The following is a 13,934-nucleotide window of genomic DNA, read 5'->3' as shown; positions in this document are numbered from 1 at the left end:
CATGTAACTTCGTAAAGAACAAAGTTCAAACACGGCTGCCGTGTACTATAATAAGTAACTTTTAAAATTTCCTAATTAGGATATTATGTGGAGGAGCATGTTCAAATACATCACATTTCTGCTGCAATGAAGCGAAGCTATGGAAACGCATGACGGAGGAATAGTAGCACAGGCTTAGCAGGACAGTCTTTCTACAGTCGATAATCAAGCAAAATTACTCCACTTGACTATTCCAAGCTTTACCTTTGACTTGACGATCTTCCTATCAAAGCAGCTTTACTACCTTCACACTAGATGATGGAGTAGCAGCCCATTCAGTGTATCCCTGTTGCGTGTAAGAATGATGTAACCAATTATGTACATAGTCACACTGGACGCCATGTTTGAATTTCACCTGTAGTATTTATTGGTAGTGTAAAGAGTTACACGCTCCCTTGTCCATAGGATTCGATGTGTTCCTGTTATCATACAGTATGGTAGTATTGTATATTAGCAAGAGTGTATAATAGTAACCAAGAGTATCGAATGGGTGATTCAGCCACTAAACCAAGTGAAAACATGATAGTGTTAAAGGGAATTGGCTAATGTTAAAGTTCTGGCACTGCCAAGCGGATCCCTGAAGGCATGGGAACACGCTCATTTGTGCAATCATTGTTTTAGCGAGCTGGGGTTCTTACTACACCTTCCTTGTACAATAACTGTTGAATACTTGGTTGAATAAGATGAAAAAACTGGCGTACAAAGACCCGTTGCCATGTACGCATTTCAAATTACCATTTCGCGTAAACGAACAATTACTGAAATATCTGTGTTACTTTATGCAATCATTAATCACAAGCTAATACACTGTTCGACACTCTTGGCTTCTATTATATACTCTTGATATTAGTGATCATGAAGGTTTGGGCTTTTCTGGCCAAAACTATCACCCTAAAACCAGCCTCACAACTTGGCACTATTGGTTAGGTATAACCAAGCCCAAAAGTGCCTTCAGTATGATAATATCTAAGCTTTGTTGTACTTGTTCGTATTCATTGCTCAACAATGTGGTATGTGAGCTATCATAGACTGTTAAGGACTCGTTCATTTGCTGTCCAAATCTACTGCAGCAAATAACCAGTGTTGAGCTAGCTACTTATGATGGTTGACCGTTCATACCCACCCTTGGCTACTCCACAACTAATTGTGTGGACAGCTGATACATACACACAACCTGCTATAGCCTTGCAGCCATACTTTTCAGACAAACAAGCCTTAACAGTTATATTACATCTAATAAATATTTTACCCCTAACTAATGTGTTCACCAGTTTCTTTACTGTCACATGTTTATTACCATCTTTACTGATTGATTGTGGGTTTTGGTTAATTGGCTAATTTGTCTGCTTCATAGCCAATACCGATAGTTGCAAAATTAGCTAATATTGGCTGATACCTACCGATCAACGACTATCAGTACAACACTAATACCCATGAATGAATTAGGGATTGAATGTCCACTAGTATATCGGCGACCCCTACTTTTTTCCTAACTGAACTTAAAATTCCTAATTTTCCTTATACAGTGGAACCTGTCTATAATGGTCACCTTGGGACCAGATATATCTGGCCTTTATATACAGGTGGCTGTTATAGAGAAAACCTGCATAAGGTGGTCAGCAGCATTTTAGTGGCTATGGCCATTATAAATGAGCGATTATTATTAAGAGGCTCACGCCAACCACAATGCAGTAATATTTTTAGTACAGAAAGGACAAGGTGAGCTTGTTATGAATGTTGGTTGTAGCTATTGAATACGTTTAAGCAATGAAGCCTGATAGATTATATAGTATTCATTGAACGGCAGGAAATGTGATAATTGCGCATTAATTGAAACGGTGCCGTGGTGCCAGACAGTTGGCTTAACAAGCCACCATAAAAGGTAGCGACCGCTATATGAAGGAGAAAGTTATGTATACAGTGATTCATAGGCGAATTCTTGGTTGGCCGTTACGCGTTAGACAGGTTAATGCAGACAACAATGCATACATTTGTATGGGAAAATATTTGGGACTTCGTGTCCATGGCCGTTATATGCAGAGGACCGTTTAATCCAGGTGACCGTAACACAGGTTCCACTGTATATACTTGCACAATAGTAATGATATACATGTACCACACACATCTGATAGTCACATACAATAGACAGACACACAAACAGACTGACCATCAGAGTCCACCATTTGAGCTGACCCCATCAAACTGTTCACCTCACAACGGACATATCTAATGTTGCTAAGGAGACCAACAACACAACACTACTGTTGTCATGGATACTCGTTAGTGCTACTAATCACAACATTCCAGATGGGTTGCAACACAGTTGCTAGATGACCAGCCATCATTTTAGGGAATTCCCTCAGTAAAGTGGTCAATGAACTAATGACCTCTTTGTGGATCACATGAGCCATGTCATCATCATGTTGCCCTGAGGGTGTGCTCAACAACACAGCAAAGGTCTCCACATACTGGGGGATTACTGGGTTGAGTAGTTCTTTAGGGGCAGCCTGTAGTATGGGAACAGGGAATGGAGTATGGGAATGAACATAACACCAAACATATACAGTGGTGGTTATATGAAATTGAAAATCAAATAATTGTTCAATTAGAGTATTTTGAAAACACACTTACTGGGAACACATCACTCATAGTATAGATCAGTTCAGCACAAGTTGTAAAGATGGTGATAGCCCTGCTCCTTGTACGACTACTATACACCTGTTGGTAAACCATCATCATGTGATCAACATGTGATCAACAATGTTGTGTATACTGTCATAAAATGAAATTACGTGTATCTGCTAAATTAAAATCTTGTCAATATAATAGCAACATGACCATTTTTCTTTATCAAACAATACGGGAGTACAAGTAGTAGAGTGGCTAAGTAATAAATTTTGATGAAATAGTTCACATTGTGATAACAGCACCAAATTTTCTGTGGACGTTGAGAAGATCAAATTTAAACACTTCTTATGGAGCCAACATTTTAGTGTAAAAAGTACAGGCACAATGCAATAAGAATAATACACTGCACATCTATGACTTCGTACATCTTAAGATTTTTCATACTCTTAAAAAAATCACCAAAACTTGAATTTTCGTCTGCCAGCCTACCTGCCTGACCACAGTCGCAAGGCTGGAGGCTAAACAAAGCAGTGCACGGCCACCATTTTATTAAACTCATCAGTGGTGTGTGTGTCTTACCAGTGCACACCTTGTCTTTCCTTTATCTTCAATCAGGCTGGTCCGTTGTCTTCTTCATCCAATAAAACCATACCAAGGCATTATTTTCCATACCAACACTTTCCTTGAGCAGTATATTCAGATGCCACAAAATTATCTAAGGCGCTTACGAAGTACTGGACACCTAGTAGATAACTGTAACTTCACAATACATTCGAGATCACGCTCTCGGTTGATTAATAACAAACAAGTACACAGAAAAATTTGGAATTTTCAACTAGAGTAGGGAACATAACACATCGATAAAAAGTACTGAAACAAGTTGGAGTAGTGCACGATATCAAATCACAGTAAGAAGTGTTATATCCCTACTGTGCTCAAGATACCATAATGGAAATGCACAGTAGGGATATAACACTTCTTATTGTTTTACTGTGATTTAATATCATGGACTACTCCAACTTGTTTCAGTACTTTTTATCGATGTGCTATGGTTCCTACTCTAGTTGAAAATTCCAATTTTTTCTGTGTACTTGTTTGTTAACTTTTTTGTTAATAATTATTATGACTGGTGAACCAGCATACTGCATCTGAAATGACGTCGCACGCCCCAATTATCACCTGAAAAGTGAATTATCCATTACATTTCGTTGTCAGCTATGTTCACCCCATTACGCAACATTTTGAATCAAGAACTGTTCAAAAAGCACCTCTGCAATCCACGCATATCAAAAGAATAGTCTTGCCCCCAGACCCAGATAGGGGCTGGGGGCGAGACTATCAAAAGAAATGGTGACGTGCGCCCCAGTTATATCAATAATTATCGTCTGAAAAGTGGAGGTATCCATTACGTTTCGTTGTCGGCTATATTCAACCCATTACACAGCAGTACAAATCAAGAACTGTTTGAAAAGCGCCTCTGTTTTCAAAATAGCCACTATGACAAATATGGACGATTTCCATTACCAAGGGAAGCCATCACATGCTATTGCCAAATAAACACTTTTCGCTGTCAGCAAAGATGAATGGGACACAAAGGAGGACACAGGTAAATCCATGAAGAATGCATTGCACGTACTGCGGTATGTCATAAGGCACCTGTCAGGCCAAAGTGACGTTGAACAGTGAAAAAATCAAGCCCGTAGCCTTAGCCGTTATCGAGTTACGCTTGTCTGAAGGCATCAGTCAGTCAGTTACGCAGTCAGTAGAAAATTCCGTTAAACAAATTACTTTTTAAATTCCATAGCAGCTTGCTGAAAGCGTTTCGGGTCGATCTGAAAGCTTGTTTGGGCTTAGTTTTACCTACGTAACCAATACTGCCTCATCGTCATCAGGGAAAATTGCGTTGCTTTTTGGGTGATTTTATTTCGTGGGCCACACCTACTCCTTTGTGGTCCTACTATAATGATTGAGTACAGAGACCTAGCAATCTACCGTATAGCGGGAAATTTTCGAAAGGTTAAATTTTCAAAAAAATTCGAAAATAACTATGTGTTTTCGAAAATAGAAACTACATCCCAGCCTTGAAGTGACAATCAAAGAAAGTATAGCTAGGTACGAGAGCACGCATGCAGTTTCTACTAATATCAGTTAACTGTAGACCTAATGTATTATAGCTATAGGCACTGGGCCACACACAAGCCCACACAGGTAGCTAGCCATGGAGCTACCACGGGCACGCATATGAGCGAGCATGAACGACACCACGAGTCTTAGAAAGACTATAATTATCAGCAACATCTAGCTAACTATATGGGCTGAAAAACGCCATGAAATCTGCCAAACAACCTACAAAGGAAGACCCTAGGATAGCTAGATGAGATTCTATCAAATCCAGATTCAGCAGATTGGGCATTTATCTAGCTGAATAACCAAAGCAGCAAGTTCTAGCTATGCATGTGATCAACGCAACCACTGTTAGCTTCCTCCGTGAATTATCTATGGTGCGGTGCGGTAAAGAGGCATTGTTTCGAAAATATTTTTTCAAATTTCCAATCAAGCACTCTTTCGAAAATTTAGCCTTTCGAAAATTTCCCACTATACGGTATTTACTTGATCACGATGACCCCACCCCCTCATTATTGGTCTAGCTATATTTTATAATGCTAGTATAGAAATAGTGACACACACACACTGGTACGTAGATAAAAGGCTCCAATACAGAAGTCACCCTTATAGAACAGTCACACATATACAAAACATATTTAAAAATAAATGATGTAGTGTCTCAAGCGATAAAAAGTAGTAGAGATGAATGATGGTCTTACAGCATAGCTTGGTGGGAAAATCCCTACTTTGGCATTGAACAAAAGTAAAATGCCAATGTAGGGATTTTCTCACAGAACTATAATATCATCATTCATCTCCTGTGTCACTATTTTTTATCACTTGGATCATTTTTAAATTAAATGCACTAATTGATTCTTCCTTTTAATTGCTTAAGGTTACGGGATACCCGCTACTTACCGAATATAACAATAACACGATGGAAAATATTTTTTACGTAATTTGTGCGCAAATCTATATTTAGAGACACCACGTTGGCACTGTTTCAGTTCGAGGGTTCTGAAGAAGTTGATATTGTACAAGTAATAGTAATAAATAAAGTGATAACAAATAGATATTCTACGTGAATTAGTATGATTACAAGATTATATACTATTATGAATTAGTTTGCAGTGGAATACCGGCACACAAAGCCAACTTTCTATCCCAATCTACGGCTACGCAACGAATCTACGCCGGCAACACAGGAGTCGACCAACAGTTAAGAAGAGATACCCTCAACCATGCCCATCCAGTTGTCTTCGTCGTCTATCCATTCCTTGGGCTCCCGTATTGGCTGGCAAGAAAGGGTCAGTTCAGGCAGAATGGCACAGAAATAAAATCGCTTCAACTTCGGAATAACTTTGGAGCAGAACCCTTCGTCGTACTGGATCCTCTCACAGTGGCTGTCCTTGGCTCGAATGAAAATGTCACACCATTTCCTGCCCGTACAAAACATGGCGAACTGGATCTGGAAGTGATACTCGTGGCTGCGTTTCAGTGATAACGAGCCGTCGGCCTTCTCCAAACAGTTACAACGTTTGCAGTCTAACGCTTCTTGCAAGAGCAAATCCTTATAACTATAGGGATTTTTAAACTCAACCAAGCCTTCTGGTGGTGAGGCGGATGGATCCTTGACCCATGCGTCTGGTGTTGCAGCTAGCCATGAGTGAGTAGCTGATATGACTAAACCACAATTGCAGTTGATTGTAGCCCCAGCAGATCCACTTTGTTTCAGCCATTCCAAGTACTTGATAGAGCTGACTCTTTCCTGTGCTAAACCATACCGGGTGGCTGTGTTCCCCTTGAAGTTGCTGTAAAGCAGTCGCTGGACAAGTGGAGCAGAAGCAGTAGTTGATCTGCGTTGGTCAATATTCTTAACGTTTGAAGAGGTGATGTGTAGCCTCCTTTCAGCTTTCCAAATTGCCCTTGCAGTGTCATCATCTCCCTGTTGTGAGGTAAGTAGTTCAACTCTCTTCATGGCATTGGTGTCAATGAGTATCTTGCTTCTGTAGAATGCCAATGACAGTTCCTGCAATCGGGAGCATGGGAGGTGGCTGGGAACATCATCCACTTCAGTTTCACCATCATGTCTAGATGGTAAAGGATGGTATAAAAGGATTTGTGTAATATTTATGAAAAGTATAGAGAAAATGGACACTACAGGGTGGACATATTTTTGAAGGACAACTTCTATGCTATAAAGTGGGTGGTGTGTACAGTGCGTAAGCTTCTACACAATTTACAGCATGTCAGTTGGCAAATTTCATTGTGATTCTAATGCTATTCTGTATAATTTTAGTCACTATGCAGCAGAACCTCTATTTAATGGACACTTTGGGACCAACTGAAATTTTACTGCTATAAGGAGGTTGCTCTCTGTCCTCTTGATAAATTAAACATACAGTGTCCTCTACAGGGAGTATCCTTTAAGAGTGATTCTGCTGTAATACAACCAAAATTGTTTGCTGGTATGAAACTTAGGTAAAATGTGTGTTCCCTTTAACTGGTATGCATATTCTGCAATAACTAAACTTTTGTATTACCTGGAGTATGCTCTTCGTGAGCTTATACTGTTATCAACAGATGCTGTACAGTATTTTGCCCGTTTCCTCCTTTCTTTAGACTCATCAGTAGCCTTCCGCTTCCTATCCTTCTCACAGCATTGTACAGCATTCTGTCCAGAAGCCACGAAGACATCAGGTGGAGCGCCAATAGCCTTCTCCCATGCCAGTGGTCCCCAAGATGGTCCCAAGTTGCAGCGTAGTCCAGCTCCAGCACAACGGCCTTGCCAGGAGCCGCTCTGGACTCTATTGATTTGCTTCCCACCGTCAAACTTCGACCTGATATGCATCCAGCTTTCTGCCAGGTTGGTCGTAAAATTACCTGTAGTGTGTGCATACTGAATATTAATTCTCACAACTCATTTTAGCTTACCAATTAGCTGTGGAGCCTTGCTCACCAATCTACTAACAGCTCGCTGGATATCGCATATCATTCCCATGTCAATGTTTTGCAGATCTTCTTCTGGGATGTCTCTCACTTCGTCCAGACACTCATCACTTGTGGCATATATCCAGTGCTGTGCCTGTTCAGTCATCAGATCATCAAGGTCATCTGGACATTCATCAGGTGGATGGAGGCCAGAAGATGATGCTGAAGCTGACAATGTGGTAGGAAGCAAATCAAGTTGTGGAGTATTAGTACTGCTGTCTGATGGTGCTGGGCTAGTGGATGTAGTGGGCATATTAATAGCTGGAGTAGGGGTTGATATTGTGGGCATGTTAACAGCTACAATCGGGGGTGATACTGATGCAGCGGAAGTTGATGGTGAGTTGTTGGTGTTTGTGTTCTTATGCTTTTGTGCTGTTTTACAGAAATCTATGCTGCAGTTGGTGTGGCACCCAAAGCAGTGGAGAGGTCCATTCATGAGGTCTTGTTGCAGCTTGATAATGGCAGTTGTCCTGTCTGGCTCTTTGCTCCTCATCACGATTGCACAGCGAGCTGCTCTGGTGAGTCGTTTCTGCATTGCCTCCGTTAACTTTCCTCTACCTTTGTAACTAGGATTGTTGGAAACTAAATTCTCCAGTTGTGTGCGAAAGCACTTAACTGAGTGATTTGCACATTCCACTTTCTCAATGGCGAAACCCCAGGGAACTGCAGAAACCAGAGTTGACCAAACAGAGCTGTCACCATCACCTATGAACTTGCTGTACTTCACCCCATGTTGCTGTATACACTTCTGAAAGCCTTCAGCAATGATGCTTTGTAGAACCCCAGTAGTACCTCCTACTCGAAGCCCAGGTGGCCGCAGCCGAGCCTCCGGTTGACACACACAGTATATTATTTAATATTAGCAATCTTAATAAAATAATATAACTGAGTTCATTATCTATGATCCTAAGAAAAAGCAAACTGTCACTGAATAGAGTCGAGCTACAACTCCTGTTGGCCCTCTGCTCGACTGGCTCTTCCAAACACCTCACGTGAGCCTATCGACTGTCCATCACGTGACCTCTTACAACTTCCCCCTCCTTTAAAAGATTGCCCATCATGGCGATCTTCTATCAGTCTTGCTGGTCTTCTAACTGTCCGTCCTGATCTTGTTCTATAATCAATAGCACTGTCCTGCACATCAACTTGAGCAGACTTAGATTGGCGAGGTTTAGGTTTTCTTACAGTTCTTCTTTTTCTGAGTTTACCAGATTGGCCTAACCATGGTCTTGCTTTAGCCATTTGTACACTACATTTAGAAAGCCTTTGTCTAGACACAATCATCGTCTCACCATCTTCATCTCCCTTTACCTGTATGACAGCATTCGTATTAGTCAGTGACACAATTACAAAAGGTCCCTGAAACTGTTTGTCAAGTTTGAACTTTGGTTGTACCTTAAGCATTACCAAATCTCCAACCTTGAGATCACTGCCCTTTGCCTTCTTATCATAGTATTTCTTCTGTTGCTTTTGAGAAGTTTCCAGATTCTGTTTAGCAAGTGATCGGGCATACTTAAGCTCTTTTTCCAAAGCAACACCGTAATCTGTTTCTACCACAGGGAACTTAGTCACAGGTACATGAAAATTCATTGCTGTTGGGAGATTAGGCTCTCTGCCATACACCAAGTAGAATGGTGTTTCACCAGTTGATTGGTGTGGAGTACTCCTATAAGCAAACAAGACAGCTCCAAGCACTTTATCCCAATTACGGCCTCTTCTGGTCACTACTTTAGCCAACATTTGTTTTAAAGTTCTATTAAAACGTTCTACAAGACCGTTTGTTTGAGGGTGTCCACCAGAAGTAGGCAATTGAGTAATTCCCATTAAGTGAGCTGTTTCCTGCAACACATCTGATAGAAACTCTGGTGCCCTGTCATGTATAATTCTGTTGGGAACTCCATGCCGCCAAATCAGATCTATTAAACATTGAGCCACAGTCTCTGCTTTGTGATCAGACACAGCGTACACTTCAGGCCATTTAGTTAAATAGTCCTGAAAAACTAAAGCATATCTCTTCCCACTTTCACTTAAATCAAGCTCAACAAAATCCATACCAAGGCATTCAAATGGGCCTCCCACAGGAACACTAACTAGGAGTGGCTTACCCACAAAACTGCAACCCTGTACAGAAGCACAACTCACACAAGATTCACACTTTTTCAACACATCAGCATTCATACCTCTCCAGTAAAAGTAGCGTCCAATTCTCTTGCTCATTCTCTTCACAGAGAAATGACCTGCGAAGCTTCCATCGTGATGTTCATCCACAATCTTCTGGTGTAAGTGAGCTGGAACTACCAGTCGACGCTTGGCTGGAAATTCTCCTCCTTCATAGTAAAGAATTCCATCAACTAGAATAAAACCCTTCTTAGCTTGACCCACTACGTGTCTGGCAGCTTGTACATTATCAGGTAAGGACCTATCCTCTAAATAATTCATGAGCTGTACCAATTCCTGATCCTGTCTCTGTTCCTGATGAACAAGTTGTAACAGTGACTCATCACTCTCAGAAATCTGCAATACTGCGACCTCAGTAGCTGGTAGAGGAGCTCTGGAAAGACAATCAGCCACAACATTTGCTGATCCTGGTTTATATTCAATTTTCATCTTGGGCAAAAATCTAGATATTCTCAAGTACCATCTTGCGAGTAACCCTTTAGACTGGTTCTTCAAATGGGCAAGAAATGCACTGACCAGTGACTTGTGGTCAGTATACACAGTAAAGTCGTTACCCAACAGGTAAACCTCAAAATGCTCCACTGCATAAACAAGTGCAGCCACTTCTAGCTCAGTAGGGGCATAACTGGATTCAGCTACGTTAGTTTGTCTACTAGCATAGGCAATTGGATATCTTCTACCATCATCACTTTCTTGTTCTAATAAGGCTCCAAATCCTTTACCGCAAGCATCAGTCCACAAAAAGAAAGGTTTGTCTAAGTCAGGTGGATGTAAGAGGGGTGCTGAAACTAGCATCCTCTTGACTTCTTGGAAAGCTGACTCACACTGACTATCCCACACAAACGATACTGTTGACCCTGTCTCCTTATCTTTCCTTGTCAATGCAGTGAGTGGTCTCGCTACCACGGCAAGGTTTGATAGATGGCGTCGATAAAAGTTCACCAATCCAAGAAAGCTCTTCACTTCTTTACAACAGGTTGGTGTAGAAAACTCTTTCACAGCTCTCACCTTACTATCATTTGGTCTTACTCCTTGTGGTGATAGGGTATGGCCCAGATATTTGATCTCTGATTGTGCAAATGCACACTTCTGAGGTTTCAGTCGTAAGCCTGCTTCCTGTAACCGATGTAACACTTTCTCAACATGAACAAGATGTTCCTCAAATGATTGGGACACTATTAGAAGGTCATCAAGGTATACAAAAACAAAACTCCAGTCACGACCACTAAATAACTTATTCATTAACCTTTGAAAGGTTGCTGGAGCATTAGTCAAACCAAATGGCATCCTTCTGTATTGGAATAATCCCAAGTGACAAGTAAACGCAGTCTTATCTCTAGAATCAGGTGCCATCTTAATCTGGTGATATCCCTTCATTAGATCTAGTGTGGTAAAGATCTTTCCTTTACATCTACCAACAGCATCAATTAGGTCGTCAATTCTAGGGATCGGATATTGATCAGGTATTGTCTTCTTGTTAATTCCACGATAATCAACACAAACTCTTAGGGAATCATCCTTTTTCCTGACTAAAACCAATCCTGAAGCAAAAGAGCTTCCTGAGGATTCAATACAACCTGTATCTAGTAAATGTTGTAACTCACTCTCAAGCTCATTGCGTAGAGCATATGGCAGTCTTCTTGGTGGAGACTTAACTGGTGTAGTGTCGCTCATGTCTATGGAGTGCTCTACCAAATCAGTTTCTCCAAGTTCCTTGTCTGTTAAAGCGAACACATCAAGCTTCTTCTTCATCAAATTAATAATGGCTACTCTCTGGTCAGGTGTACAGTTTCTGCCAACAGTTAATTGTGTCTTAAGGAGATTCTCACGGTCACCATTACCCATGTTCACTACGGCAACAGTTCCAAAGGATTCATCTTTCCAAACATTGTCATCCATCTCAACTACAGAAACAGTATCAATAACTCCAATGACAGTACCTTTGGTGAGTACAACTGGCTCCACACCCCAATTAGTTACTGGAATGTTAAAATCACTCTCTCCAGTCCAGTATCCTTCCATAAAGTCACAGCAATCACTGGCCAATACAGACTCATCAGGAGTCACTACTCCTACTTGGCTGCTTACATCTTCATCATCATTGGCACTCAGCTCTACACGAGCTACTCTAGTCTGTTGTGGTCCTAATCTCAGGGTTTGAGATAAAACAACTTGTCTTACCACTGCTGACTCTGCGTGACTGCTTGACATCACTGGCTGTCCGACGCTGTCAATTATCTTGTAGCCCAAATCCTCCATGGCATTAGTACCAAGGATCAAACAACAGTTCTGCAGTTCGCCCCTCCAAATAGGCTTTGAAGAGTCTAGAATATAGCAGGGTACACATTTAGAAACATTAGTACCTTCAATTGTGACCTGTAAGGCCACAATACCCTTAGCACCCAGTGATTCACCACCAGCACCCAAAGGTTGTCCATCTAGTTTGAAATTTCTTTCTCTACACTGTTCTATGGACCAGTTACTCTTCTGCTTAATGTGAGGTAGTAACTGCTGTCGAGCCAAAGAAACTTGTGCACCACTGTCTAAAAGAGCTCTTGTCTTAATTCCGTCAACCACAATGTCTACCTTATAAGTTGGGCCTTTCAGTGCCACTTGTAATGCTACTGCTTGAGTATCAGATTCAGATAATATTGTACGCATCCACATTTCATCATCCTGATCTACTCTGGACTCAGATTCTTCCTCAGTCTCCGGACTATCAACGTCAACCCTTAAGGATGATTTGGTTTTAGACTCTGTACAGTTCCTGGCTATGTGCCCTGTTTTCTGACACTTAAAGCACTTGACACCCTTCATGAACATCTCTACTTGGTTCTTAGGCTTTGTTGGAGTACTATTGCTACTATTCTTGTCTTGAGAGACCTTGCCAAACTTGTTGTAGACAGTTTCACTCTGCCTTTCCTTCTTTGGAATTCTCTCACCTGAACCACCCCGTCTAGCTCTCTCTTGAATAACTATCTCGGCACGCAGCAGTCTCTGTAGAAGTTCTTGTACAGAACCAGCAGGAATCTCTCCCAACTCTTTTTGGAGCTCTAGTGGAACCTTATTCCACAAAATAGATTCCAGGGTTTCATCATTTAACTTACGAGGTGCCATGCGCTGGTAATCACGCATTGCGTCCAGCAGACCTTGAGCTGACCCAAACTGACTGTACTGTAGATCCTGGCATCTCTGATAGGCCGTGCGTGGGTCGAGGTGAACACCATACTGTCCACGATAGATCTCCACTATCTTTGACCATGAAGCCTTGTCGCGTTCCTTCACAGTATGTTGCCATGTCGCCTTCGCAGGACCAGTCAAAACCCATGAGAACCAACGGGCACGTTGCTGGTTACTCCACCCACAGTTGTTGGTTGCTTCAGTAAAGTCTAACAGCCATATCTCAAAATCATCGTCACCCCGTTTGCCACTAAACTTGTCTATTCTGCTAGTAAGAGAACGAAATCCCGGTGGATGAGGGTCACACTTTCTGCTCTGTCTATTCGGCAGATGACCTCTCTGATTGCTACCACTAGCATAGGAGGCATCACTGCTAGAATCACTGCCATCACTGTCGTGGCTACCTTCTGTCTGGGTCACTGGTAAACTTGTATCTTCAGTGGGTTTTTCTGACCTTACGACCTTGTCCACAACTGGTTGTAATTCTGCACCTGCAATTTCAGCAGACGATTTGCCCTTTCCCCGAAATGACACCATTTGTTTAGTGAGGACCTGTATCTCGCCTTCCAGACTTGTCTGTCTGGTAATGAGATCTTTCTTCTCATCACGTAGCTCCATAACTAGAGCATTAAGTTCGTCGACACGTTGCGCGCTGGCCAGCCGCTCTTCGTGTCTAGCATCTTGCGTACGTGCAAGCTCAAACTCTGACATATGCAAACGATTTGTAATCGTGCCCTTTGCTCGACAAGGGGTGCAAACATACAACACTGATTTAGACCGACACCCAACCAATGCATCATACAATTCATCGG

General features: G+C 41.7%; 2 protein-coding genes across 5 annotated transcripts in view; one reads left to right on the top strand and one right to left on the bottom strand.

Moving 5' to 3' along the window:
- Positions 1-13,934, bottom strand: part of LOC136252606 (importin-9-like) — a 48,642-nt gene that overhangs the window by 29,036 nt on the left and 5,672 nt on the right. The window contains exons 4-6 of the mRNA XM_066045102.1: positions 2,671-2,757; positions 2,317-2,546; positions 2,207-2,265 (exon numbers count right to left, since the gene is read on the bottom strand). Coding sequence (XP_065901174.1) covers positions 2,207-2,265; positions 2,317-2,546; positions 2,671-2,757 — 376 coding nt within the window. The remainder of the gene's footprint in view (positions 1-2,206; positions 2,266-2,316; positions 2,547-2,670; positions 2,758-13,934) is intronic.
- LOC136252602 (uncharacterized) lies at positions 5,740-8,529 on the top strand. 4 transcript variants are annotated; one of them, XM_066045097.1, is made up of 8 exons: positions 5,740-5,813; positions 5,898-6,439; positions 6,484-6,728; positions 6,786-6,870; positions 7,396-7,639; positions 7,703-8,100; positions 8,148-8,282; positions 8,335-8,529. In XM_066045097.1, the coding sequence occupies exons 3-8, from the start codon at positions 6,666-6,668 to the stop codon at positions 8,385-8,387; spliced, it is 978 nt and encodes a 325-aa protein (XP_065901169.1). In that variant the 5' UTR covers positions 5,740-5,813; positions 5,898-6,439; positions 6,484-6,665; the 3' UTR covers positions 8,388-8,529. The 4 variants fall into 4 exon arrangements, with proteins under 4 accessions (XP_065901169.1, XP_065901166.1, XP_065901168.1 ...); XM_066045094.1 differs by having other exon boundaries at positions 5,745-6,439; positions 6,493-6,728; XM_066045096.1 differs by having other exon boundaries at positions 5,745-6,439; positions 6,490-6,728.

Source organism: Dysidea avara, chromosome 4, assembly GCF_963678975.1.
Source record: "Dysidea avara chromosome 4, odDysAvar1.4, whole genome shotgun sequence".
Lineage (NCBI taxonomy): Eukaryota > Metazoa > Porifera > Demospongiae > Dictyoceratida > Dysideidae > Dysidea > Dysidea avara.
This window is presented reverse-complemented; position numbering and strand designations above follow the sequence as displayed.

What these genes read in the sequence shown, in the direction of transcription:
- LOC136252602 (XM_066045097.1), top strand. Translation starts at nt 6,666, where the DNA reads ATGTGTAGCCTCCTTTCAGCTTTCCAAATTGCCCTTGCAGTGTCATCA. An exon ending in TTCACCATCATGTCTAGATG is followed by an intron (nt 6,871 to 7,395) that starts GTAAAGGATGGT and finishes TCCTTTCTTTAG; the next exon opens with ACTCATCAGTAGCCTTCCGC. An exon ending in TGCATCCAGCTTTCTGCCAG is followed by an intron (nt 7,640 to 7,702) that starts GTTGGTCGTAAA and finishes AACTCATTTTAG; the next exon opens with CTTACCAATTAGCTGTGGAG.